The sequence below is a fragment of the Vipera berus genome (genome assembly GCF_964194415.1).
Source record: "Vipera berus genome assembly, chromosome: Z".
NCBI lineage: Eukaryota > Metazoa > Chordata > Lepidosauria > Squamata > Viperidae > Vipera > Vipera berus.
Genome location: NC_138205.1, coordinates 40,942,528 through 40,969,998, shown reverse-complemented (window position 1 = coordinate 40,969,998; position 27,471 = coordinate 40,942,528). Strand labels below are relative to the sequence as shown.

General features: G+C 39.4%; 1 protein-coding gene across 3 annotated transcripts in view; it reads right to left on the bottom strand.

Moving 5' to 3' along the window:
- The window catches only part of NSF (N-ethylmaleimide sensitive factor, vesicle fusing ATPase), an 88,925-nt gene extending 62,770 nt beyond the window's left edge, over positions 1 to 26,155 (bottom strand). For all 3 annotated transcript variants that reach the window (XM_081343723.1, XM_081343725.1, XM_081343724.1), the window contains exons 1-4: positions 26,100 to 26,155; positions 17,605 to 17,690; positions 16,371 to 16,470; positions 13,264 to 13,303 (exon numbers count right to left, since the gene is read on the bottom strand). In XM_081343723.1, coding sequence (XP_081199849.1) covers positions 13,264 to 13,303; positions 16,371 to 16,470; positions 17,605 to 17,690; positions 26,100 to 26,111 — 238 coding nt within the window. In that variant the 5' untranslated portion in view covers positions 26,112 to 26,155. The remainder of the gene's footprint in view (positions 1 to 13,263; positions 13,304 to 16,370; positions 16,471 to 17,604; positions 17,691 to 26,099) is intronic.
- Positions 26,156 to 27,471: the final 1,316 nt, after the last annotated feature.

Sequence of the window (27,471 nt, the reverse complement as noted above, 5' to 3'; positions counted from 1 at the left end):
AATTCTACCATTACAGGGCTTATGATTCGGACAATGGGGAATGGTCCTACATATTTGGGTCCCAGTTTCTTTGAGGGTTGTAAGGATTTTAGGTATTTGGTGGATAGGTAAACATTCTCTCCCATACTAAAAGGTTTTGGCTCAACTCTCTTTTTATCTGCTTGCATTTTATCTGCTTGCCTAGCCTTATCTAAAGCTTTTCTGATGACTGGCCAGGTGTTCTTTAGTTGCACAATCCTCTCCTTTAACGAAGGGATTGTTGGGTCTGTTAAGGGGAGTTTAGGCATTGGGTTGAAACTCTGTCTGGTGGCTACTTGGAAAGGTGTATAGCCCATGCTGGAATGGACAGCGTTGTGGTAAGCAACTTCTGCGAATGGAAGTAGGTCAGTCCAGTTGTCCTACTGGTAATTAATAAAGCATCTTAAATACTGTTCAAGTACTGAGTTCGAATGTTCAGTCCCACCATTCATTTGCTGATGAGTAGTAGATGACAGTCCCTGGGGGATTCCTAACAGGCTTAGGAACACTTTCTAGAATTCCGATGTGAATTGTACCCCTCTATCAGATATGATGCGTTGAGTGGCTCCATGAAGTCTATATATGTGTTGAACAAACAGTTTTGCAAGTGTCTTTGCATTAGGAATTTTTGTGCAGGGAATAAAATGTACTTGTTTAGAGAATAAGTCCATTACAACCCAAATGACTGTGTTGCCACTACTCTCAGGCAATTCCACAATAAAATGCATGGAGATCTACTTCCAAGTGCTGAGGGGGTTGCTACTGGTTGCAGTAATCCAGGTGACTTTTCTTGTAGACTTTTTGCTGAGGCGCAGATTGGGCAGCTGCCCACAGAACTTTCAATGTCTTTCTTGATCGAAGGCCACCAGAATTGTCTTTTAACTAAGTGCAATGTTTTTACAAACCCAAAATGGCCTGCAGATTTTGAGTCATGGCACAGTTGCATGAATTTTAGTCTCGAGCTTTTGGGTATGTACAATTTTCCTCCCACCCATGGTAGTCCATCAGTGATGCTGCATAAGTTTTTATGGCTCAGGAACCATTCATCGGTTTCTAGAGCCTTTTTGAATTCGATGCCTGCTTCATTTGCTAAAGGTTTTTGGAGTTTGGTTGTGCTCGCGTAGTGACTTGTGCTACCAGCTGTTTTTCTGGCATCAGAGGCTTTGATACATTATTTCGAATACTGTTGTATTGTGGCATTCAGGACAATGCGTTGGCTAGAAAGTTTTTTTCCCCCAGGAGGTGTTTTAACATGAAGCTGAATCAGTGGAAGTGCTAGGAGTTAATTTCCAGGGTGTTTTAAGTACTTCCAGATTCTTGTGGTCGGTCCACACCTGGAAAGGAATTTTGTTTCCCTCTAGAAAGTGCCACCAAGTGAGGAGAGCCCATTCCATTGCATATGCCTCTTTTCCCAGATCGCCCACCTCTATGCCATCTTCGTGAGTTTTCTGGTTATGTATACACAGGGCTGTGATGTCCCCTCTTAGTTTTCTTGCAAGAGTACAGCCCCTACAGCCACATTGCTGGCATCTGCCTGAATCACAAAAGGTTTGTCAGTGTCGGGATGTCTTAGTACCAGTCCTACGGAAAAAAGGTTTTTAAGACTCTCGAATGTGGCTTGACATTCCAGTGTCCATTTTAACGGTTGGCTTGGCTTGGGCTTTCCTTTCCCTTTGGTTTTTAGTAAGTTCGTAATTGGCAACACTATTTGGGCAAAGGAGGGAATGAACTGCCAATAGAAGTTGGCGAAACCAAGGAAACTTTGCAATTGCTTCCGGGTGCGGGCCGGAGACCATTCTAATACAGCTCAGACCTTCTTGGGGTCCATTTCTATGCCATTTGGTGATATACGATATCCTAGCCAATTTTATCCTTATGGAACGTGCACTTGGACAGTTTGGCATAAAGGTGAGCCACCCGTAGTTTGCTTAGTACTGCTCTGACCAATTTGACATGTTCATCCATAGTCTCAGTGAATATAAGGATGTCATCAAGATAATCGAGTAACCCTTTGTACAGGTACTCCCTTAATACATCATTTATCAACTGCATAAACACTGCGGGCGCTCCTTGTAACCCAAAAGGGAGAACCCAAAATTGGTAACACCCTAAGGAGCAATTGAATGCTGTCTTCCATTCGTCCCCCTCCTTTATTCTGATTCGATAGTAAGCTTCCCTTAAGTCCAGCTTTGTGAAAATCTTCCCTTTCGATAGGTGGGACAACATGTCTTGCATGAGGGACAGAGGGTACAGATTGCTTTCGCTTATTGCATTTAAAGCTCTATAGTCTATGCAAAGGTGAAGAGTCCCATCCTTTTTCTCTTGGAATAGTACAGGGGCAGCTGTTTTGGACTCTGCCAGCTGGATAAAACCCCTTTCTAATTTTTTATCTATGAACTTGAATTTCCTCCAGTTCTTGAATGCTCATAGAGTACAATCTAGGTTTGAGGAGTTTTGTGCCTGGTCGGATTTCTATCGCGCAGTCTGCGGGCCGGTGAGGTGGCAGTTCATTGGACCTCTCCTCGCTGAACACTTCAGCCAGGTCCCTATACTCCTCCGGTATTTTGGGTAGCTCCTCCCCCCCACAGTGCGGCTTTGGGTTTTCCCTGATTGGGGGCCGAGCTGGTGCTTTGGTTGATTCCCCTTTTGGGAATCTGAGTTCTGCCATTCAGTCCATTTGCGGGTTCCACTTGGTCAGCCACGCCATGCCCAGAATTATGGGGCATTCCATGCCAGGGGTTACCATAAATGTTATAGTCTCTATGTGGTCCCCTACGGTGAGTTGAACTGGTAGCGTTGCTAGGGAGGCAGGCACCCCCCACGCTATGGACCCATCTAACTGACCGAAAGAGATCGGTTTCTTCAGCCTCCTCACCAGAATTCCTAAGTTCCCCACTAACATTGGGCTTATGAGGCAGCGAGTGCAACCAGGTCAATGCCCTGACTTCCACTGCTTCGGGCATGCCAGTGGCTAACAGTTTTACTGTGTGGGTGAGTGGTGCAATGGGTCCACTTACCAGGGGTTTGTCCTCAGAGTTGTTGTCGGACAAATTGGACATTCCTCCTGTGTTGGTCAGAATTCCCTTTCCTCATGGAGACAGGGAACTCAATGACCTCTGTGCCTTTCATGGCCATCTCCTTTGGCTTCACTAGTGTCTTCCCAGGTTTTCCAGCTGGAACCCGGTCAGTTTTTCTAGTAGGGGTGCATGAGCAGCATTCGGCGGCGCGGTGCCCTTCCTTCCTGCATTTGAAGCATCATGAAGTCCTCTTTGCGGCAGATTGTTGTTTTGCAGACTCACAGGGGGACTCCGATGGCGACTTCCCCCACTATCTCCCCCCTTGGCATTGTCTCTTTGCCAGGTCGATCTCTGCTTCTTCAGCTAGGACATGCCATTCTTGCAACCAATGAGGGTCCCCCCAAGGGAGGCAGGCATCGTAGAGGTTGTAGTTTAATCCATCCTTGAAATGACTGTGCAGAATGTCTTCTGGCCAATTCAGCTTGCTGGCCAGAGCTCGGAACTCCTTGGTATATTCTGCCACTAGCTGTCTGCCCTGTTTCACCATCTTTATTCGCTTGCAGGCTTTCCGGTCAGCTAAGGGGTCTTTGAAGCGACGCCTGAGGGAAGCCATGAATTGATTAAAATTTAGCAGCTCCGGTGCATCTGCATCATGGAGGTCTACGACCCAGTCCGCTGTGATGCCATCCAGGGCTACTTGTACAATGCGGATCCTGGTCCGGTTGCTTGGGATATTGTGGCCTTATTCCTTCATGTAATTTAGCACCTGAGGCAACAAGAAACCCAGGCGCCATCCAGAGGTGGGAACTTATGGATGGATAAGTGTCTTTTCTTCCGCTTGTGCCATCACCCTTCTCTATCTGCAGTGGCTGCTCGATGAGGGGTGGTTGCAGCATCGGCGACCGCTGTAGTCTCCATGTTGCCTTCAGAGGGGTCTGGAATCTCAGGTTCGGTTTCCCCGTTAGCCCTCTCGGTGAATCCCAGGAGAATGGTGCCCGGTAGGGTTCTCTCATGGAGTCGAGAGCTATTTTCATCATGCTGATTGCCTGTTTCAACAATAGGCTGTATTGCATAGGTCAGTCTTCCTCGTCTTCGCTAAAACGGAGGGATCTCTCCATCTCTACCTTCCAGCCTGTTTGATGACTGCCCTGTCTAAGCATCATCTTCCTGGTCTTCTTGTCCCAATCCTCCTTCTTCCTGACGCCCATCGATCACCTGGGCTTATGGCTGCATTCTGTGACTGCTTCCTCTTCCGAGGAGCTCAAGGATCTGGAGCTAGAGTATTTGCAGGGGTCTGCTTGGCAGGAGGATTGACATACTTTGCCAAGTCCCCCAGTAAGGGTCTTCCTTCTGGGCTGTTTCTGCAGATCCTGTCTGATGTCAGGGCCCGCTTCAAAACCTCATCCTAAGAAAGCAGAACTCATGGAAGCAGTTTCTTCCAAAACGAAATTTTACTAGGAGAAGCTGATGGCAGGCATAATAGACTGGATCTGAGAGTTTCCCGCTCAGATCAATAGATTAAAAGAGTCCCAAGCAAACCCCACAATAGTTCAGCCAGTCAGTTCAAATGAGCCAATCCCCAGGTGTTAAGTCCATTTTGGGAAAAACCTGATAACACCAGTCTGTCTCAGGCTCATTAGCGGTATTTGTTGGGTTTTCGCACCTTCCCTTCCAAAACAGGAGATAAGCCAGATGCCCGGAGGTGCATTCCTTTCTTCCTCCTTCAAGATGACATCAAGGGGGAGACAGTTCGAAGAGTATGTATGCAGAGACAGCGAAAGAGTTACACTGTAGCGCTAGAGAAAACAGAGGCAGCCCGCAGCGGTTTCTCCCCCCCACTTCCAGGAGCATGGCAGAACCCAGAAAATAGAAAGAATAGAATTAGAAAAAGGCCCTTAATGAAATATGGGTTCTGACACCATGTGAAAAAATATCCAGAAGACAAGTCTTCACCTTTTTGAAGGGGGCAATATGCTGACATTTGTAGACTGTTCAGAAAGTCCAAGTGTGGTCATAAGTTGAGGACTGTCTGTATGAACATACCAATTTTAAAATATCTATACCAACATTCTCTGAACATAATATTCACACTAAATTTTATATTTATCTCCCTGTGCTATTATATTATGGTATATAAATCATGGACTTATTCTATTTCTCAGTTATAAGTACAAGTTACAAATAAGCATCAACAGATGTTCTGACTATTCAGTCAAATATATGTGTTCCTACTTTTTGTGTAATTCCAGTTATTTTAAAATTCTGAACCATTAAGGCATTTCTGACCATTGCCTCAAAAATTTTCATCTTTATTAAATCTTGCAATCAATATGAATTATTTCTCCACTGATCACTTTTTGCATTTTGTAAACATTTAATATTGAAGTAAAAGGTAATAAGGCCAGAGTAAATTATCTATATTAATTATATATTGTTACATGCTATTTTTAGTGACTGAGTAATCTCTTATAAAGTAACACCTATATTTGCATGCAACCAAAAATAATTATGTAAATATTCTCTATGGCAAAATGATTCAGTCTGTAATCCAAGTTAAACTTTTGGTTCCATAACAAACTTTATTATCAATATGATTTAATAGAAATAGAAAAAGTCCATATTTTTCTTTCACATCTTGCATTCTAAATTTAATCCTCAATTTTTTTTGTTTAACAAATAGAGTTATTTGTCACTTTATTTTTCAACTCTTATTGGTAATATTTGAAATATTTGAAATAAAACATTGATCCTAGGTAAAATGTTCATTTTTACCATTGGTATCAGCGAACTAAAATGGGCAGGAATGGGTGAATTTAATTCAGATGACCATCAGGTATACTACTGTGGGCAAGAATCCTTCAGAAGAAATGGAGTAGCCTTCATAGTCAATAAAAAAGTAGGAAAAGCAATACTGGGATACAACCCTCAAAATGACAGAATGATCTCAGTTCGAATCCAAGGCAAACCATTCAATATCACAGTAGTCCAAGTCTATGCCCCAACCACCAGTGCTGAAGAGGATGAAATTGACCGGTTCTATGAAGCCCTACAGCACCTTATAGAACTAACACCCAAAAATGATGTCCTTATCATCATGGGAGATTGGAATGCTAAAGTAGGAAGCCAAAAGATAACTGGAATAACAGGCAAGTTTGGACTTGGAGTACAAAATGAAGCAGGGCACAGGCTGATAGAATTTTGTCAAGAGAATACGATGGTCATAGCAAACACTCTTTTCCAACAACCCAAGAGACGGCTTTACACATGGACATCACCAGATGGTCAACACAGAAATCAGATTGACTATATGCTCTGCAGCCAAAGATGGAGAAGCTCTATACAGGCAGTAAAAACAAGACCAGGAGCTGACTGTGGCTCAGACCATGAGCTTCTTGTTGCAAAGTTTAGGCTTAAATTAAAGAAAGTAGGGAAAAGCACTAGGCCAGTCAGGTATGAATTAAATCATATCCCTGTTCAATATACAGTAGAGGTGACAAATAGATTTAAGGAATTAGATCTGATAGACAGAGTGCCTGAAGAACTATGGACAGAGGTTCGCAACATTGTACAACAGGTAGCAACCAAAACCATCCCAAAGAAAAAGAAATGCAAGAAAGCAAAATGGCTGTCTGAGGAAGCTTTGCAAATAGCTGAGGAAAGGAGGGAAGCGAAAGGCAAGGGAGAAAAAGAAAGATATGCCCAATTAAATGCAGAATTCCAAAGAATAGCTAGAAGAGATAAGAATGCCTTCTTAAATGAACAATGCAAAGAAATAGAAAAAAACAATAGAATAGGGAGGACCAGAGATCTTTTCAAGAAAATTGGAGATGAAGGGAACGTTTCATACAAAAATGGGCATGATAAAGGACCAAAATGGCAGGGACCTAACACAGGCAGAAGAGATTAAGAAGAGGTGGCAAAATTACACAGAAGAACTATACAAGAATGAGCTTAACGTCCCTGATAATCACAATGAGGTGGTCACTGACCTCGAGCCAGACATCCTAGAATGTGAAGTGAAGTGGGCCTTAGAAAAGCTGAGCAACAACAAAGCTAGTGGAGGTGACAGTATTCCAGCTGAGCTATTCAAAATCTTAAAAGACGATGCAGTAAAAGTGCTACACTCAATTTGCCAGCAAATTTGGAAAACTCAACAGTGGCCACAGGATTGGAAAAAATCAGTTTACATTCCAATTCCAAAGAAAGGCAGTGCCAAAGAATGTTCAAACTATCGCACCATTGCACTCATTTCTCATGCTAGTAAAGTTATGCTTAAAATTCTACAAGCTAGACTCCAGCAGTATGTGGATCGAGAACTACCAGAAGTACAGGCAGGATTTCGAAGAGGCAGAGGAACTAGAGATCAAATTGCTAACATACGCTGGATCATGGAGAAAGCTAGAGAGTTCCAGAAAAACATCTATTTCTGCTTCATTGACTATGCTAAAGCCTTTGATTGTGTGGATCATAACAAACTCTGGCAAGTCCTTAAAGAGATGGGCATACCAGACCATCTTATTTGTCTCTTGAGAAACCTATATGCGGGCCAAGAAGCAACAGTGAGAACTGGACACGGAACCACTGATTGGTTCAAAATTGGGAAAGGAGTCCGGCAAGGCTGTATACTGTCGCCTTGCCTATTTAACTTATATGCAGAGCACATCATGAGAAAGGCAGGGCTAGATGAATCAAAAGTTGGAATTAAGATTGCCGGAAGAAACATCAACAACCTAAGATATGCAGATGATACCACTCTAATGGCAGAAAGTGAAGAGGAACTAAAGAGCCTCTTGTTGCGAGTGAAGAAGGAGAGTGCAAAACTTGGGTTGAAACTAAACATTAAGAAAACCAAGATCATGGCATCTGGCCCTCTCAATTCCTGGCAAATAGATGGGGAAGAAATAGAGGTAGTGACAGATTTTATTTTCCTGGGCTCCAAGATCACTGCAGATGGGGACTGTAGCCAAGAAATTAAAAGACGCTTGCTCCTTGGGAGGAAAGCCATGGCAAATCTAGACAGCACACTAAAAAGCAGAGACATCACCCTGCCAACAAAAGTGCGTATAGTCAAGGCTATGGTCTTCCCAGTTGCAATGTATGGCAGTGAAAGCTGGACCATAAGAAAGGCTGAGCGCCAAAGAATTGAAGCCTTTGAACTATGGTGCTGGAGAAGACTCCTGCAAGTCCCTTGGACTGCAAGGCGATCAAACCGGTCAGTCCTAGAGGAGATCAACCCTGACTTCTCTTTAGAAGGCCAGATCCTGAAGCTAAAACTCAAATACTTTGGCCATCTAATGAGAAGGAAGGACTCACTGGAGAAGAGCCTAATGCTGGGAAAGATTGAGGGCAATAGAAGAAGGGGATGACAGAGAATGAGGTGGCTGGATGGAGTCACTGAAGCAGTAGGCGTGAGCTTAAATGGACTCCAGAAGATGGTAGAGGACAGGAAGGCCTGGAGGAACATTGTCCATAGGGTCGCGATGGGTCGGACACGACTTCGCAACTAACAACAACAATTCTTTCTAAGCAGGACAAGTTTAATTTTTTTCTCTTATGATTCCTGTCATAAGTTTGTAATTATTTCTGAATAAATTTGGATATTTTTAAAAAATTATCAATAGAAAAGATAAAATGCTTTTTGTAACTAAGACCAACGAATATCAATTTTGAATTAAGTTTTATGAACAAGTAGATGGATTATTTTTCTAAAGGATATTTAGGTCTCCATGTATCTAAGGGAAAATTACAAAGACATGTAGTCTAGAACAGCAGCCCCCAACCTTTTGGGCACCAGGGACCGTGGAGAGAGATTTTTCCAAGGACTGGGGTGGTGGTGGATTTGCATGTTGCCTGCATCCCACAGATGGGGCTTCGTTTGTTTACATGGCCTGGTTTCTGGCATGCCACAGACCGGGAGTTGGGAACCCCTAGTCTAAAATACTTTTCTTGTTCATACAACTCCTTTTGTAAGAAGCAGAGTTATAAATATTTTAAGAGAAATATTACTATCTCCAAGAATCTGCATGTGTCTCACTGTAATTTTCATAAGATTTTGCTTCATTATTTTTTCAAGCATAAAGAGAAGCAACTGCAACTGCAATTTTACCTTGTTCAATGGACCTATCTGTTTCATTATGCATGCTAAGTTTCTGATTCAATACATTTTTTCCTGTCTACTAGGGCCCACAAATTTTTGATCTCTATATATTCAAGCAAATTAACACTGTCTTTTTTAAAAATATACATCTTTATTAGACATGTATCTGTAGTTTCCTTTTTTAATTTCCAAACATATTTTCCCTTTTACTTTGTTTTTTTAGTTCATTAATATTTGTTGAGAATATTTTAATTTAATCCATGGTGTCGGCTATTAATTACATTTATGAAAGAACAGCTACTGCTTGATCCAATATTTGATCTGTCTGAATTTCTTCAGCTTACTCTTGTTGCTGTTGATATTATTTTATTAATGTCTTCTATTATTGCTACAATTTGTAAAAACCTTCAGATGAAATTAAGAAGCCCATTTGCATCTGTTCTCTATCTTTCTTGGAGTTGTCAAAAATCTCATATCTCTTTGCCTTCTCTCCAATGATATCTGATAAAATCTCTTATATGTCCAAGCTTTAAAGAATGCTACACCTTATTAAAGTCAGCATTGCAGTTTCTTCTATATATTGTCCATGAGTTTATTCTGTAGTTTTTTTCAAATTTATGATGATTCATCTTCATTCAGAATCATTGAGAGGTAACATGCAAGTTTAAATTATCACCATTATCATCAATATCATCTAGAACAATCTATTTTTTAAATAGAAGTTCCACTTCTCTTTCTAAATTATGTCTTTTCAAAATATTCTGGAATTCCTCGAACTTTAAATAATTTCTCTAACAATTCTGGTTCTACTATTTATAATCTAGCCTCCATTTTTATCTCTGACCTTCAGATTCTTTATCCTGAGGATAATTCTTGTCATTCCACATCCATATCTTGCCTATTTATTTATAGTCATCACATTTAATCAAGAAGCATTCATTACATAAGTAATCAAAATGTGTAAGTCCTAATCAGTTATGAAAGAATATTAAAATCTTTCTAGCTTTTGCAATAGTGGTTTTATTTTACATTAAGAAATCGCTATTACAAAAAAAGGAGGAATGGAAGTATACTGCTAAACATGGATAGATACAATATCTCCTCTAGCCTCCCATGAGTGGGCAAGTTCCTATACAAATATCAGAGAATCAAGCCTCCCACTTGACAAAAAAAAAGTATTGTCATCAACAAATTTCCTCAAATGCAATTGATTTAATTTTCTGTATAAGAATTTGGATGTATCAGGAATTCAAACAGTATTGCAGAGGGTAGAATTCATTTTCTAGTAACTTTGATAACGGAAGCAAAAGTTAAGTATCTCTCTTCTTGTCTGAAATGAAATCAGTTTTATTTCATTCCACAAAACTTATCAAAGTTTTTAAAAGTAAGGATTGGGTATATCTGTGTAGCTATGCCCTGAATTACAGTCACCAAAAATGAAAAAAGTGACAGTGGCAGAAATAAGAATATGCCACACAAAAGTGTATATTTCCATGCATCATCTTAATATATTCAAACTTAGGAAACAACCTCCAAATTTAGATACAGGTGGGAATTATACCATTGCAGTCACTAATTGGCCTACCTGTTTTGTAAGTATGTGTTTTGTAAGAAAATATTGCCACACTCCCTATGCGAGATTTTCTGATAAAAAAGCTGAGAAACAAACACCTTTAATTGAAAAGAGAATACATCTGCGAGGGTAATGTTAGATTTAACAGATGCAAAGAGGCAATATATGCAGTTAATATAGCTAGATATGTAGGCAATATATATGCAGTAATGGCTATAAAGTTTTGTCTAAATCATCAAAAGCAATTTAGGATGCTTGAAGACTTTATTCATTTGTTTTCTTATATTACTGAGCAATAAAAACATGAGTTTTTACTGTGTAAGATTGAACAGTAGAATCCCTATCTTCCCACAAACTTGCTTTCCACAGAATTATAAATAACTGCAGTTATAAAGCATCAGACACGCTCTCAAGAAAATATTAGCACACTGAAAATACAGACAAGAATCTCATTGCTAACACCCCTTTTGAGAGAATGGGATGAATTTCCATGAGATACCACTACAGGAATAAGCAAAATGCATGCATGCAAATTAATTGCAAGAATCAAGGCTTTTCAACCGGTGGTACACATACCACCTGTGGTACTTTGCCATGTGGCAGGTGGTACGCGACTATCCTAGAGAAGTGTAGCGGGGGAGGGGAATGAGCCAAAGCAACCCAAGCCTGAAGGAGAGGCAGCTGCAGGACTGTCTGGGCTCAGCAGAAGCCCCAAGAGCCAGTAGGGCTCCAGCTGACTGGCTCCAGCTAATTGGCACTTTCCGGAAGCAGTGCAGAGCTGGAGGTGAACTGAAGAAAAGCAGAGGGGTGGGGGGGTGGAGGAGAGGAGAGGCTATAAAAGGAGGTGATTTGAGCGGGAAAGGGGGAAAAAAGACAACAGGGAAAGAGGAGAGCTCAGCAGGCAGGGAGGAAACAGGGACAGGGAAGAAGCAGCAACTGTTGCTGGAAGAAAAGGTCCCCTGGTTCATTTTCTCCAGCCAGGAGAATGCAATCAGTGCTGATGAAATGAAAAGCCGGCAGATGAGCATGTCGGAAAGGAGGTGGGTTTATTTAGTTCTGGATCAGCTGGCAGCTTGATTGGGTTACCAAAAGGATTTTTGTACAGTTTTTACAGCGTTTTGTAATTCAGAGGCCTGGTTTGTTTGCTTTTGTTATTGGAATATTTTAGTCTATATTTTAGTCTACCAATGAGTCCAAAGTGTTGCCTTCTGTAGGTTTAATCCCTTTAAACAAATGTAATTAGTTTTACCCCTTTATCTTGAGTCTGTCTATGGCTTTTAGAAAGTTTTCTTTGAAGGTAAACAGGCTTAATTTAAGGCTAAAGCTTTTTGCAATTGCTGGAGCTTTTCAGTCTTGAACTGCAACACTGTGACATGTGACACACCTGAGGCAGCTTAAAGAAAAAAAATGGAGTTTATGTGTTTATTTTGTGAGCCTTTCTTGCTTTGCACTTGACTCCTGTGTCTTTAGGCATACAGGGAAGAGGAAGACTAGCTCAGCAGTCTACAAATTTAGCAACTTTAAGACTTGTGGACTTCAATCCCAGAATTCCTCAACCAGCCATGATGGCTGAGGAATTCTGGGAGTTGAAGTCCACAAGTCTTAAAAGTGCCAGGTTTGAAGACCCTGAGCTAGCTGGTAGTGGTGCATATTAATAAACATGGATAAATTCATCATACATTTGTCAGTGCAAAGGGAAAGTGATTCAGCAAAGGAACAACCACTGAAGAAATTAAAACTGGTACTTTTTCCCCTTTTTTCTACAGTTTGTAATATTTTATTAAATTATAGAATAAAATACAAAAATAGAAAAGCAAATAGTAGGACACAGCGGGGAGGAAAAGGGGGGAAAATTGAGGGGGAGAAGGGAAAAAGAACAGACTTCCTGTTGCAGTAGAAGGAAGCATTAACATTGAACCTCAACTTTTTACTTTTCCATAATATTATAAACTAGCCATTTCTATAACAACAAATAAATCTAATCAGTAAAATCCAAAATCCCCCCCCCTTTTTTTAGTCATCAAGTTTTTGACACCTTGCTAAGCACTGGTGGCACTCAAATATTGTCATGTCCTAAAAGTGGTACAATCTGTGAAAAGGTTGAAAAGCCCTGATATAAGTATCTATTTATGGTTGTCAGTTTTTTTACCAATTCATTTCTAATTTCATCCAAAAGGATATTTTATTTCCTCTTTTATCATTTGATTATTTAATAAGGTAAAATGCATTTTCCCCATTTCTCTTTTCTGATGTATCTGTTTTGTCTCTTCTCTCTTTTGATCTGCTTGTTTTATGCTTATTATCATTAATTTTTAAATATCTTACATAAAGCTTTTATTTAGAGATGAGTATTAATAATAACAATAAAGCACACATTTAAAGATCAGTGTAATTATCCCAGTTCAGTTTTTCATGTAGATAATACTAAATAGCAAAAAGAGGGTTTAAAAAAAACTGCACTATAACATAATTCATTCCAATATAAAAAGCTTTGGAAAAAAGACAAGTTTCAATTAGATTAGGTCAAACAATGTACTAGTTTATAGTAAAAAACTTACCATCTATTTCTTGCCCAATAGAAAGGCCAGCCCATTTTCTCTATAGGGAAAAAATGCACATAAGAACATTTACCTACATTAAATAGACATATATATTCACAAAAGAAAACATATATCTAAAGTTATAATGAATAACTTTTGTGCAGCAGCCATGCACAGAGTAAAATTCATGTCATGCTAAAACATACTTGCACATTCTAGATTGCTTTATCCCCTACAGGCAACATGCTATTATTGGCCTATTATACTGCATACAGTTGTTAGGAGAATAACCAGATAGTACTGCTATCATTACCATCGTCATGGCTATGGAATGAAGTGTCCCAAGATCCAGATGGCTCTCACCCTATTAGTGTTCCAGGGGACACTACTTTTTTTTCTAATTTGGTTTTGTTGTCAATTCTTATTACATTGTTTTATATTTCTGGTATATTGTGAATTGCCTAGTCATTTGGAGTCAGGCAGCATAAAAGAGAATTAAGTAATAAATAAACAGATAAATAGCTACTTGGAACACAATTTAGCATTACATATATAAAGCCCCCCAACAACTAGAACAATTTTTGCCTGAATTCAGTAAAAAGCAAAAGCATGACACCAATGAAGGGGCAAGCAAGTAGGCCTTATGCTTTGACGTGTTCATAAGCTTACAAGTTAGACCCCCTACTTTAATTAGATTACTCCTTTGTCACACAGACTGGGACTTTATTCTTCATAGATGCATGACCTCCTAACACAATACATTAAATTATCTCCAGCTTTGTATTTACCAAGATTTCTTAAGTAATCTTTCCTGTTTTCCACTCCATTTGTGTATTTTGCTTAGAGGCAAAAATAAACTTGACTTTAAAATGAGGTTTTATATTTTCAAAATATAAATAATTTTATGCTTTCTTTTTCTAGTAATCATGCTTTGGGCAGAGGTTGTTATTGAATGACTGAAGGCACACTTTATCCACCTCTGATCTAAGAGCAGCCTTCCTTAGAGTGGCACCCTCCAATGTTCTAAATATTAACAATGCTAAATAGGAGTTCTAGCTGCTGTGACCCTAACACATTTAGTATATACCTACTTTTAAGAACTGCTAAGGACTAGATGATTTTTACTATGTCCTGATACATAAAACCATAGAACTCAAAGAGGGTATACGATTGTAGCTCTATTAAACAAAAGAATGGAAGTAAAATCTTATTTTGCAGCTCAGCAGGTGACTTTTTCTTTGCTATTTTATTAGAATGACTGCTATTCACTCACATACACTCAAGGCTACGCTGTTCTTCATTCACAAGTCCAAACTGTTAGCTAACACCACAGGGGAATCAGGGAAGCCGCAAAGATTAGTCACATTTTCTGAAGTTTTGTTGCTAAATAGTGGTGTGAAGCTACAATTGAAAAGTGTTGGTGCAAGAAGCTGAAGTTATTAGATTAAACAGATTTTTTTTCAATATTGGAGCTGTACAGACAGCATAAAAATGCTTATTTTGCAACAGCAATACTATCTCATCCTAGTTATATCCTAGCCACAGAGGTCATCAATTCAGCTGCCTGATTGCCTAAAGACCTGTTGCATTAACGTCTGTAGTCATGAAATGCTTTGAAAGACTGGTTCTTCAACATCTTAGGACATGCCTCCCACTGGACTTCAACAAACATCAATTTGCCTACAGGGAGAACAGGTCGACAGACGACGCCATAGCTACTGCTCTACACTCTGTAGCAAGCCATGTAGAGAAACCTGGAAGCTATGTCAGGATGCTTTTTGTTGATTACAGCTCAGCTTTCAACACCATTTTGCTGAGCACTCTCATTGAAAAGCTGACTGACTTGAAATTTTCCCCCTCCATCTGCGATTGGATTAAAGACTTTCTCAGGGACCAGTTACAAACAGTGAAGGTCGGGTCTGTTTTATCCACCCCGCTGAAGCTTTGCACCAGCTCGCCACAGGGCTGCGTTAAAGCCCCTACCTGTACTCATTGTACACATATGATTGTGTATCGTCTGACCCATCTACTGCGATAATTAAGTTCACAGATACCACCATAGTGGGTCTTATTACAGGTGGAGATGAGACAGCATATAAGGGGGAGGTACAAAAACTATCCATATGGTTTTTCAAGAACAACTTGCACCTGAAAATTGGCAAGACGAAAGAGATGGTGCTAGACTTCCGGAGGAAAAAATAGGAACCTGCCCCACTTTACATCGGGGGGGGGGGCTGTGTGGAGAGAGTTTCCTCCTTTAAATTTCTGGGAGTCTACCTCTGTGAAGATCTTACCTGGAAAGTTAATACAACCCAGGTGGCCAGAAAGGCCCAACAGAGACTCCACTTCCTCAGGGTCTTGCGGAAGAACAGGGTAGAACAATGGCTAATGACCCTCTACTATAGAGAGTGTCCTCTCGCACTGTAGTGGTTTGGTATGCTGGCCTGACAGCCGTGGATAGGAAAATATTACAGAGGGTGGTGGGCACAGCACAAGACATCGTGGGCTGTCCCCTGACACCACTGGATGACATCGCCAGGGCTTGCTGCCTTGGAAGAGTGAGGAAAATTCTCAGGGACAACTGGTCGGTATCTTTTTACTCTCCCACCATCGGGTAGGAGATATAGGAGTATAGCCAGCCGTACCAACAGGCTGAAGAACAGCTTTTATCCATGGGCTGTTAGGCTCTTGAACGGGAAATAATTTTATCTTATGTATGACTGACTTGTGAGGCCGGTGTGTTGTGCAATTAGCTCACATGGTGTAATAAAATGGAGGGTTTGTTGTCACTGTGAGTTGGGGGGGGCACGAAGGGAGGCTCAGCCAATCTCAATGTATACTGGTTGTATTTTGACAATAAAGATTCATTCATATTGTATTTCACACAGCAACAGGAATCTTTCATAAGTCTCTGTCCTCAAACAACCCATTTTTTAAATATTTTATCAATAAAAAGTGCTTTACTAGAACTGAATCATTTGCTTTCATATTCACAGGATTTCTAGGAAGCATTATTTTATTTTGAGCCATTGCAATTTCAATTTTTGCTGAAAATAATTACTTTCTGTAGCAATATTGCTTGCATTTGGGATTAAAAAGGAAATTTTAAAAAAACAAAGCCATACCTGAGGCAAACTGAAAGCAATGCTACCTGGGACAACAGATGCATGACTTCTCAGTGTAAAAACATATTTGTGATTGGGTGAGGTCTTCACAACTACATGCCTATAAAGAATTTAGGAGAAGAGGAATGAGAGGTGCAAAAGATAAATAATTAAAATCTTTCAATATCTGAGTCATCTCAAGCAATATCTATTCTATGAAATAACTGAAGTCTAATATTCAAAATTATGCTTTGCAGTAAATATAGTACAGGTTTTTTTGAGATTTTTTTAATGAAATAATTTCTGATTACTGGATAGAAAAGAGCTGAGCACAGTGGTGGGATTCAGCCAGTTTGCACCATTTTGGCAGAACCAGTAGCTAATTTTTTGTTGCCTTCCGGAAGCGGCATCCACACAAGAGAACCGGTTTTTCACATATTTGAATCCCATCACTGGCTGAGCATAATAAAATGCTAAAAGAAGCCAAAGGATCGGGAAGATCCTTTTTTTAAAAAAAACTTCAAAATGATTTCCCACAAATAGTCTTTCCTACAGGTTGATAATGAAACTTCCAGATGGCAATTGCATCATACACCTTGGTTTACTTAATATTTAAGAAATTCATATACATACAGAACTCTATATACTTTTGGTTTGAGCCAATATAAACAAATGAAGTCACTATGATTTTGTTGTTGTTGTCTTCAAGTAGACTTGACTTCTGGCAAACTGCATATGCAAAACCTTGATATCTCTTGAAGCTTTTGGCTATTTCTTTATTTCTAGGCCTGAAAGCCAGTGGCTAGCCCAAGGTAATCCAGATGAGTTTCATGCCTTAGACAGGACTCCAATTCAGATTTTTCCAACACTAGACCAAATTGGATCTCATATCTTCTTTGACAGTTAAGATGGAAAGGATGAAAAATTAATCAATATTAATTTTCCTCAGTAATATGAAAATGTGACTAACAATCTTTAGTTTGTACAACCAACAAGTAGTTTCTATACCCCAAATATCACGGATAATGCATTTATTTTTCCCTCTCCACATAAAAATTCCTAATGCCAAATAAAACGTAATTCATAGAGCTGATGTTTTACTAACAACATATATATTGGTGTCCAAACTCATTTAGCACATTGCTAATAATAATCACATAATTTGCAAAATTGATTATGTATGACTTTGGAAAACAACAGACTGAAGAAAGCCTATTTCTCCAATCTTCTCTAAAAAGAGACCTATCGAACTTACAAGCCAGATTGAAAGTCCTTTTCATTGACCACAGCACAATTGGTTAAGGAGAGCTCATCCGTGGGACATCTTGCAGCTTGCATAATCTGAAAGAAAAATCAGAGACAAAGGGTCAACAAAGAAGAGCTAAACAGCATGTAAACAAAATGACTTTATTTTTTGAAGTTCAGTTTTATTTTGGAATAAGCTGTAGAAATAAATACAGCAAGTTCACTGTTTGCCATTTGTTTAGCATTTGTGTATTTTTGAGAACTTGTGTATTGTAACTATAATCCTGTATTTAGCTCTGGGAAGTGGGGGGGGGAAAGTGGGTGGGTTTGGGGTGGGAGGGATTTGGGGATATAGTGTAAAATTTTGTTTTTGTAAAACTCTTTAATAAAAAAAAGAACTTGTGTATTTTTGAAAAGAAAGTCACACAGCACTTACAAACAAAGCTGACTCATTATTAGTATAAGAAACAGAAATGTAATTCTTAGTACACCTATGATAGAAGGTAGGAGAGGCTAATCAGGAATACAACGATGTTGTACACATATATTGTATCACTTCAGAATGTAAGCAGTTATGTACTACTGCAGGAAGAAAGGTGAAAATGATTCTGTGAAAAGCGGAGCCAACAACCTCACTGAAGAACAAAGGGCTGATGAGTATACCAGTTCTTTGGAACCTTCTCCAGCAAGGAAAAGCCAGATGGTTGCCCACAAACTCTCTAAACAGGTGCTCTTCATCTGGGGGCTACAAGACAGCTATCACTGGAAGTATTTGAGTACTGGGAGATGACAACAGTAGTCCTCTTGCGCATAAATATTATTGGTGCCTTTTAAAAGACACTAACTTGGCAAATTTCCTTTCCGTTCCTAATCATATTAATTACTTTTAAGCTGCTAGAGACCTTCAGTCCACAAGTCTGAAAACATTGGATAGCTTTTCTTTCAATCCTTAATAAAAGTATTTTTTTAAAAATTGGAATAAACAGCAAAAAGCTAAACAAGCCTTTGATATCAGAAAGGTACAAATAGATTAAGGGATCAGATAAATTTGGAATAAGATTTTGGAATTAATTATAAAAAATCCTTCTTGTGGTTAATATATTTATTTGGACTTTTGTAAAGAAAAGTAGTTTTAAAAAATGGTCACTATAGAGAACTAAAGATTTTTGTTAAAGGAGAAAAACACCTAAACCTGATTAACAGCTAATTAACTAAATCTAATAAATAAATCTAATAAATATATAAATCTAATAAATCTAATAAAATAAATAAATAAACTGGACTTATAAAATGATGCAAAACATTATAATATTTAAAATATTGAGAGACACATTTGAAAAATGGAATTGAAAATCAATAACAATGTCAATAGCGATGCTAACTTCTATAGATGAAACGTATCCAAAAGACATTACAGAAGAAATAGCAAATGAGGAACAAGCATTATTTGAGAAGATAGAAAAGGCAGTGAAATTGCATCTACAAATTACGGGCTACAACGTTGACATAAAAGATGATGTCTCACTGGAGAAATCAGTTGATGTTTTAAAAATCAAAAGTGAAAAAAAACAAAGAAAGTGACCTGGATCTATTTATTTTTTATCTTGAAATCAAAAACATTTAAACCTGAACTGTGAAGTAGTATAGCTCTGATCTCATTACAACACGAAGTTGCTACATAAGTAAGAAAAAGTGAGTTTTATAATGTCCTCAGAAATCTGGGTCATGAGATAATTTGCCAGAGATGGTTGGGGTGGGGGAGGTGGCAACAGAAGCAGGAATATGATCTAAGAAAGGAAATATCTTTATTCTAGGAACGGGGAGTAGGCACTAGATTACACAGAGAAAGCACTACACAAAGTGCACAAGGTATAGTCTTGCAGTTAACTCTACGTCAGTCTAGCATTAAGGTAACATATTAAGAGATTACACAAATAACTATGACAGATGGTGCCCAGATTTATGGACAATTTTAGTATAAAGAACTAAATGACCCCAGAGCTACTGTATGCTGAGGAAGAGAAAATACAGGAGGATTCAAGTTTCATCCCGAGCAGTAAAAAAGGAATCATTATCCTATTATTTAAGACTGTCTTCAGGCTGTATATACAATTGTCCTACGTCTAACTACAATATTTATATATGGGATATATAATCTCTTAAGCATTAAGTACAACTAGAATACCCATGCCACACTAAGTCATCATTTCAGAGATATTTTCTCTGGTGTGTTTGGGACTGTGCAAGAGGTGCCATGTGGTCAGGGATGGTATGATGGGAAGAGCAGCATGGGTCGAGGAGGGTATGTGAGGCAACAGTGAGGATCAGGGTGTTGTGAAAAATGCTGCTTTTGTCAAGAAGGGGACGCTGGATTAGAAAAGGTGCCTGGGCTGTATAAGAAGTGCCATGTACATCAGGGAAGGCTCATTGGGGAGGGGGGAGAGTGCATGCGCTGGGGAGTGTGCAAAGTGATGCACAAAAGATGCTGCATGAATTGGAGAAGGCCGGGGGTGGTGGTGGTGACAGCCTGGTTGGGGAGGACTTACAGGGATATTGCTTGAGAAGAAAGAAAGCTGCGTAGGGCTTCCCTCCTCGTTCTTCCCTCCCTTTTTCCCCCTTCTCTTCCTAGTAGGCAGGTATCTCTGTATACAACTGCAACAATAATTACTACTGTAATAATCAGTAAAGTTATAATGCATTAAGAAGGGAAAGAAAATCTTTACTGTATTCTGACGAGCAAGAAATAGAGACAAAAAAGAAAAAGGAATAAGGAAAATAGTAGATGTTATGTTAAGAGGAAGTTCTACAATCTTACAGACAACAATAAAGGTGGGCTACAAATAAATATTTATGGGTTTGATATTGCAGAAGAAAAGAAGGAATGCAAACATGTTGTTTGGAAACCTCAAGAAAAACAACAGAATAATCACATGCTAAGGTTGACCTCAAAGAAAGGCCAAAGCAGCTGCCTGTAAAGAAACATTTATAGTCCATTAGCATGGAGCACCTATTGTTTATCCAATACCAGGCAGTGGTTTTGATTTCAAAATCCTGTAATGGCTGGAAAACAGATATCTAAAGGATTGGCCAGCTATTTTCACACTACAATCTTCACTATAATTTTCCAAATTTCTCAACCATCTGAGGTACAACATGTGATTATTCTCTTGCCACAAGAAGGTATCCCAGCACCTACTTCAATATTATGATTATGCCAAGGAAGAACCTTTTTTATTTTCCCTAATGCTTTCAATTATTTATTTTTAAACTTTATGTAATACTTTATTGTTCCCTTTAAATAGGGAATAGACTATTCTCTGAAAACAGGTAAGGTTCTATTAGGGTTCCTCAATTTTGTCCACACAAGATAGGACCAAGGTAAGCCTGAGTAAAACAGGGCTAGAAGTTCCATAGTGCAGGGGTCTCCAACCTTGGCAACTTTAAAATTTGTGAACTTCAACTCCCAGAATTCCCCAGCCAGCTGGGTGAGGAATTCTGGGAGTTGAAGTCCACAACTCCCAGAATTAAAGTTGCCAAGGTTGGAGATCCTTTACATAGTGAACTTCATTACTGTAAATAACAAGTTACTGTTTATTATTATACATTTCTTATATTGTTGATTCTAGTTACATTCTTAATCTGTAGTATTATGTTAAAACGACTGCTTTGTGTATCTTTCTAAGGATCACATCACATTTATTGACACCTAGTAATATTTATCATGATAATACAGAATGCAAATAATGAAATGAAAATAATTACCGTATTTTCCGGTGTATAAGACGACTTTTTAACGCATGAAAATCTTCTCAAAAGTTGGGGGTCATCTTATACGCCCAGTCGCCTTATACGCCGGAAAATAGTAAATCCTCGGGAGCAGAGACGTTAGTGGAAACGGACAATTCCAGCGCTCGAGAATGGCGAAAGACGGCCTCCTCATAAATAAACTGACCAGCCCAACCGAGGCTGAGGCTCCAGCTTACCGGCGTCCTAGGGCAGCAGACCCCCCCCCTTTTTTTTGGAAGGGAGCGGGAGTCAAGCGCGTGCCGAGCCGCCAGCGCTCGGCGAGCATGAGAGCTCAAGGGAGTACGGGAAGCCAGGCGGAGGCTGACCTGACATGTTCGCGCGGAGCTGAGCTTCACCCGACCCTGGGAGTTCGACCTCAGGGCGTAGTGCCGTGGCCAGACCTACAGCAACACCCGCCCGGGAAGGCGCAGCTCGGGAATTGCGACAGGCAGACCGCAGCGGAAAGCTGGCGCTGGGGCTTCAGCAACCTGGGGTCGCCCCTCCGCCCTGAAGTAGAAGGCGGCCTTTTGAAAAATAAATATTATAATATGTGTGGGGGTTTTCCCCTTTATTTCTTTTTCTCCTTTCTGTATACTCCAGCGATAACTTATGCAAGTGAAAGGAGGAAAAACCCCGAGTTTGCATTTTCTTGGAAAACTTTAGAAAAGCACAGCAAAATGCAGGGGAGGGTAAACGGGCTTCTCGATCTCAGTGCCATGCAGGGCTCCTTCTGGTTTCTAGTTACTTGGAAACTCGGGACTTTCTTTGAGGGAATCTCAAACTTGTGGTGCAGGGCTGAGCCCGTTTCTTTCACCACCACCCCCCGCCCTCCGCCACCCTTTTCATTAACTAACCTACGGAAAGAACCGCCTTCTTTCAGACCTGGTGCCTTCCCGAAGTGTTGGGCCACAATGCTCGTCGCTCCTGGCCGAAACAGCCAGCGTGTGTGGCTGAAGTAGAAGGGGGCGCCAACGCGAGAGGAGACGAGGTTTAGGCGAGGCAGAGCAAAGCTGATCTCGAGGCCAAAAGCTCTTGATAAACCTTTACCTAATTGAGAAGCAGCCCTGACTTCCTACTTACCCATATTCTCCGGCGTATAAGACTTTAACCCATGAAAATCATCTCAAAAGTTGGGGGTCGTCTTATACGCCCAGTCATCTTATACGCCGGAAAATACGGTATCCCAAAATTCTAAAGTGGATGAGAAGGATAATCCTGAATATTCATTCATTTTTGCATCTACACGCTACCGTACAAAAAGGCAGCAACAAGACTTGCCTCCTAAATCTCATTCCACCCACCAAAGTAGGACCCCTAAACTGTTTTTATACTGCAAGAAGCAGCTCTCATCTGCTAAGAAGTAAGGTACTGCATTCTGTATTAATTGTACTTTCCAGGTAATCCTCAAAGACATCTCTAAATAAGATGATGATGACGACGACGTTGATGATATCCATTCAGTCGTGTCTGATTCTTGGCAATTCTATGGCCCAGGTCTCTCTACATCTTCTGATCTTGTACTACTTCTTTGAGGTTATTTATGCTCTGACTGGTGTCAGCTTTGATGGTGTCCAGCCACTGTGTTCTTTGGCAGTCTGGTTTCCTTTTACCATTAATTCTTTCAAACATTATCGCTTTCTTCAGTGAATTCCTCCACGTCATGGCCAAGTGAGATGCAGTTTTGTGATTTTGCCTTCCAGTGTCTGCTAATATGCACTCCAGTACTTGCTTGTCAGTCACCTTTGCTATCCAAGGAATATGCACGACCTTCTCCAGCACAACTCAAAAAAGTCAATTTTCTTCCTGTCTTCTTTTTTAAGGTCTAACTAAGTTCATGTACAATACCTATTCAAATGGATGCATTTAAAAGATCACACCTCTACTAGGATGATTAAGCAGAATCTGCTCATCTTATGACAAGCCTACATGTCCTTTGGAATTCCTTTCCAGGATGACTATGTGCTGATTTATATGGCAAACAGCCAGGCCAAATCTTTTGGCATTGCAAGTCCAGTTTCTTTAAACAATATAGCACTGCTACTATATGTATCCTTTCAAACTTTTTGCACAATTTGAATAGCAATCAAATCCTTCCCAGTCACCCTTTTTGTTGCTTTATCTGATCTTGCTGGATATCCTTGAAAAATGAAAGCTCCCAGAGCTCCCAGACTATTTTATGGGTTGATTCATAACTGAATAATGGGTACGTTTCTATAGCTATTGAACAGCATAATCATTATGATTTTGAGATTAATAAAATATTTTTGCACATCCTCTATATGCTGTTAATTTTCAATGTGCAGTCCACTGCAGCCTAACTCTGTAAAAGCACCCACAGGCTCCTCCCTAGTCAGTCTGACCAACAACAGCCCATCCATCTTCTCAGCTCCACTTCCCTCCATGCTTTATCTAGCAGTTGTTTCATAAGAATGGGTTAGGGATGAAAAGTGGTTCACAAACCATACAATTATAATACAGGTACCAGGTATGTGAGGATTAAAATTCAGAAAAATGACAGTTAACAGACTCAAGATAGTTATCAGCTGTTGAAGCTACATATGCTATGCTAAGTACACTGTGGTCTTGGAAAAAACAACAACAAAAGAAAATTGGAATAGGAAATATAATGGATATCTTAAAATGGGGTTTCATTACAGTGGAAATCTATTTGCTCCAGTCATTCAGTATTAAGACATTTTACTGAAGAAAACTCTTGACCAGCAGACTATGTTAAGAATCATTGTTCTTATAGCTTGGGGTACATAAAATAATAAAAGGATAAATTCTTAATTTTATATTGAAATTTTTGGATTAAATTAAATTTTTCAAAGCCTTCAAAAACAAAGAAGATGGGAAAACATGCACAAACACAAAAGCAACCATAATCATAATTCTATTCATCAATAACTGTAAAGTCTCATTTTCTTAAAGAGATCCTTGTTTCATTGGGTGGTCACATTTTTGCTGAGAAATTAAAATTAACTAAATTTAACAGCAAAAATTTCAGTCCACAATTAAGTATTTATCACTTGAATGGGGAAAAAACAATAAGTACTAGTACCTTTTGTTTGAATGCCAGTTCCTACTGGATTCAATAAGTATTCCCATTAGTAGGGTTTCTAATTCCCACGTGACTGTAACCATTTTTTCAAGCCATAAAATCTTGAATAGATCATATGTCTAAGTCAAACAGTACTCCATCCAACTGACTCTTTGAACAACTTAGGCAAAAATGCAATATAAAACAAATTTAAGATATTCTCCCATGCATTTTGCCATAATGGGAAACCACTGCAGAAAAAAAACACATCCAAGTTGTCTTCCATCATTTCCTTCACTGCAGTTAAAAGCCTCCAATGAAGTGGCAGTATATTAATAACAGTGGGAAGATACTGAGGAGTCACTTCTCAAAACCAGCCAACATCTTGTAATTGTATAGGCTGGAGCTGGTTCTGAACTTGTTCAATGTTCTTATATGAAAATGCCCTAAGATTTTTACAAAGCTCAAGAAACAGATTTTTTACTATTAAATAAAATTAGAGCTCTAATTTCCAAATGTTTCATACTGTAACTAAACTCACATTTTTATATAGGTTTGTATATTATGTTTATTTTATTGCTATAGTATACTTCCTGAAGCTACCTGAATATGTTATAATATGCAGAGAATGAGAAAATTATTTTGCTAGGATCCTAAATCATCACTGTCCTTTTCCAAATAGAAGTACTGTAGCCAAAGTCTATAAGGTTTGATGATGTTTAAAACCGTCTACTGAAAGGACAACCTTAAATAATTATACTTTTTCCCTCCTAGTTCTAAGAAACAAACTTGGGTATAGAATAAGCCCCTGGAAAATAAAGCAGCAGCATTTCTCTGAGTTAACAGAATCACTGTATAATCTGAAGGCAGAGTGCTCTACTGCTAGCCAAACATACATTGCAGTAAAAGTGTGAACTGCACCAACAGCTTGGCACTCCCACCTTTTCACTCACCAGATCCTCCTGTTCCAAATGGAGGAAGTAACACAACAAGAGCTAATTACTGGGAGGCCATCAATGAATGAATATTTGTTACACAGAGAAACATTTCAGCATGGACAGTGTGAAGCCTTCCCTGTCTGTTATTTAAGAGTAACAAACGTAGGAGAAAAGGAGGTTTTGTTAAGTTTTTTTAAAAAGTATTTCAAGAACATGGAAATGAGGTTCGTCCTCCCTTCTGCTCCCTTTCTAGGTTCACTGCAGTGATCTGAACCTAAGAAATGGGAGGGGGAGCAATTTGCTGAAGGCTGGTGAAGAGATGCTACTTTATGACTCACTGTGACGGTTCTCACAGAGGAAGCATAGATAGTAAATGCATTTATTCTGCGGTTGTTGTTACTTTCATGTACGGAATTTGCCCAGGGTTATTAAACAAATCCCACTTTAAACGATGGGAGGATCATCGTGTAATCGAAGATCTCCCTATCAATCCCTTGAGTTTTATTAACCTGGAGGAGAGCGATTACCACAACCCCACAAATCCTTCAAATAGGCTCTGATGCAATTTGGGTCCTGTCGGTCCAAGTAAAAAGACATAAAGATACCATTCCAACAGAGGGAAGGGAAACAGAGTTCTTAAAATAATACGGCCTTAATAATTTGAGAAAGAAAAGGGAGGGCAGAAGGTGTCTTGCTGACACGTCATTGCCCCCGCCTTCAGTCATTCATCGGCTCACTCACCCGGGCCGCCATCTTGCTGTTCCGCAGCCGAAGACGCGACTGACAGGAGATGCGAAGACGCCAAGCGCGAAATCTGTTAAGGAGGGGCGGGAAGAAATAGTTACATCACTTGCGAGAGGCGTGGCCAACCCGCTTCCCACCCACTTCCGCCCTTTCCTGCTTTACTCGTTCCTGTGTTCGTGGGGAACTGGGGAGGATGAGCGTCTGCATTGCTGGGTGCCGTCTGTAAAATATTCTCCCTGGTTAGACCCACGAGTACAGTATAGAAGAGGGTAGCTAATGTGTTTTCACTTAAAAGGGTAGGCAATCATCAAGGTGAACATTAATAGGAAGCTTTGCGAGATTTTATTAAATATTCTAATCTTGCACATAAGCCTAAGGTTTTCCATGGGCAGTGCTGATGGCTGTACTTCACAAGCTAAGAGGATGAAGTTGGTTTAGAAAATCTTATCTATTATAGCTTCTTCGAATATATAGAAACGATGGAGCCATTGCCATAAGCTTATTTCTGCATCCACAATGGCAATTTATTTTAAAACAATATGCATTTAAGAATAACCAAAGCTAAAAGCAAGCATAATGGCTAACTTGTTTAAGAAATCTTTGAGAAGAATAATATTTGAGCCATCCATGCCACCAAGGAGGACAATATACCCAAAGTAGACACCACTGAGCATATCCCCTGACCTGTAGTGATAGACAATAGGATATTCATGTAATATATTTTAAAGTGTTTCAAAAGATCAAGATGTAAATATGAACAAGAAAATGCATACATGCCCAAAAGAGCATATCTTAATAAACTATGAAATAAATTATGAATAATTAGTTCAGCATTCTGTTTTCAATTATAGCTGCATAAATGTGTAATAATTGATATTGCTGGTTTTTCTCTGTTGTACTGTCATGGCTCATAATAAAGACTCAGTCTACTACAGACTGCAGTGATTGCAGTACTGAACCTGTTGCACTTAGAGAATAGAAAAGCTAGGAAGTGTTGTATTGCATAAAATGTGTGTTTGCTTATTTAAAGAAGCTACTTAATTTGACTTTTTTGCTTTGGGAAAATAAGTGTGCTTTCCAAGGTCCATATCACAAAAGAAATCCAGAGAAACTAGGACATTTTTCAATAATTTAAAGAATGTTCTGGATGGAAAAATTGAAAACATTACAGTAAAAGTGGGAGGAAACATTGCCATGGAAACTAGAATTCTAAGAAGAATCTGTATTGTGTGTGTCTGTGTATGTTTATGTGTGTGTATGCATGCCTATTAGAATATAGTTTTATTATAGAAAAGATACTATACATAGAGCAGAGTGTATGGTAAGATATACAGGTAGTCCTCAAATTATGACCACAATGAACTCCAAA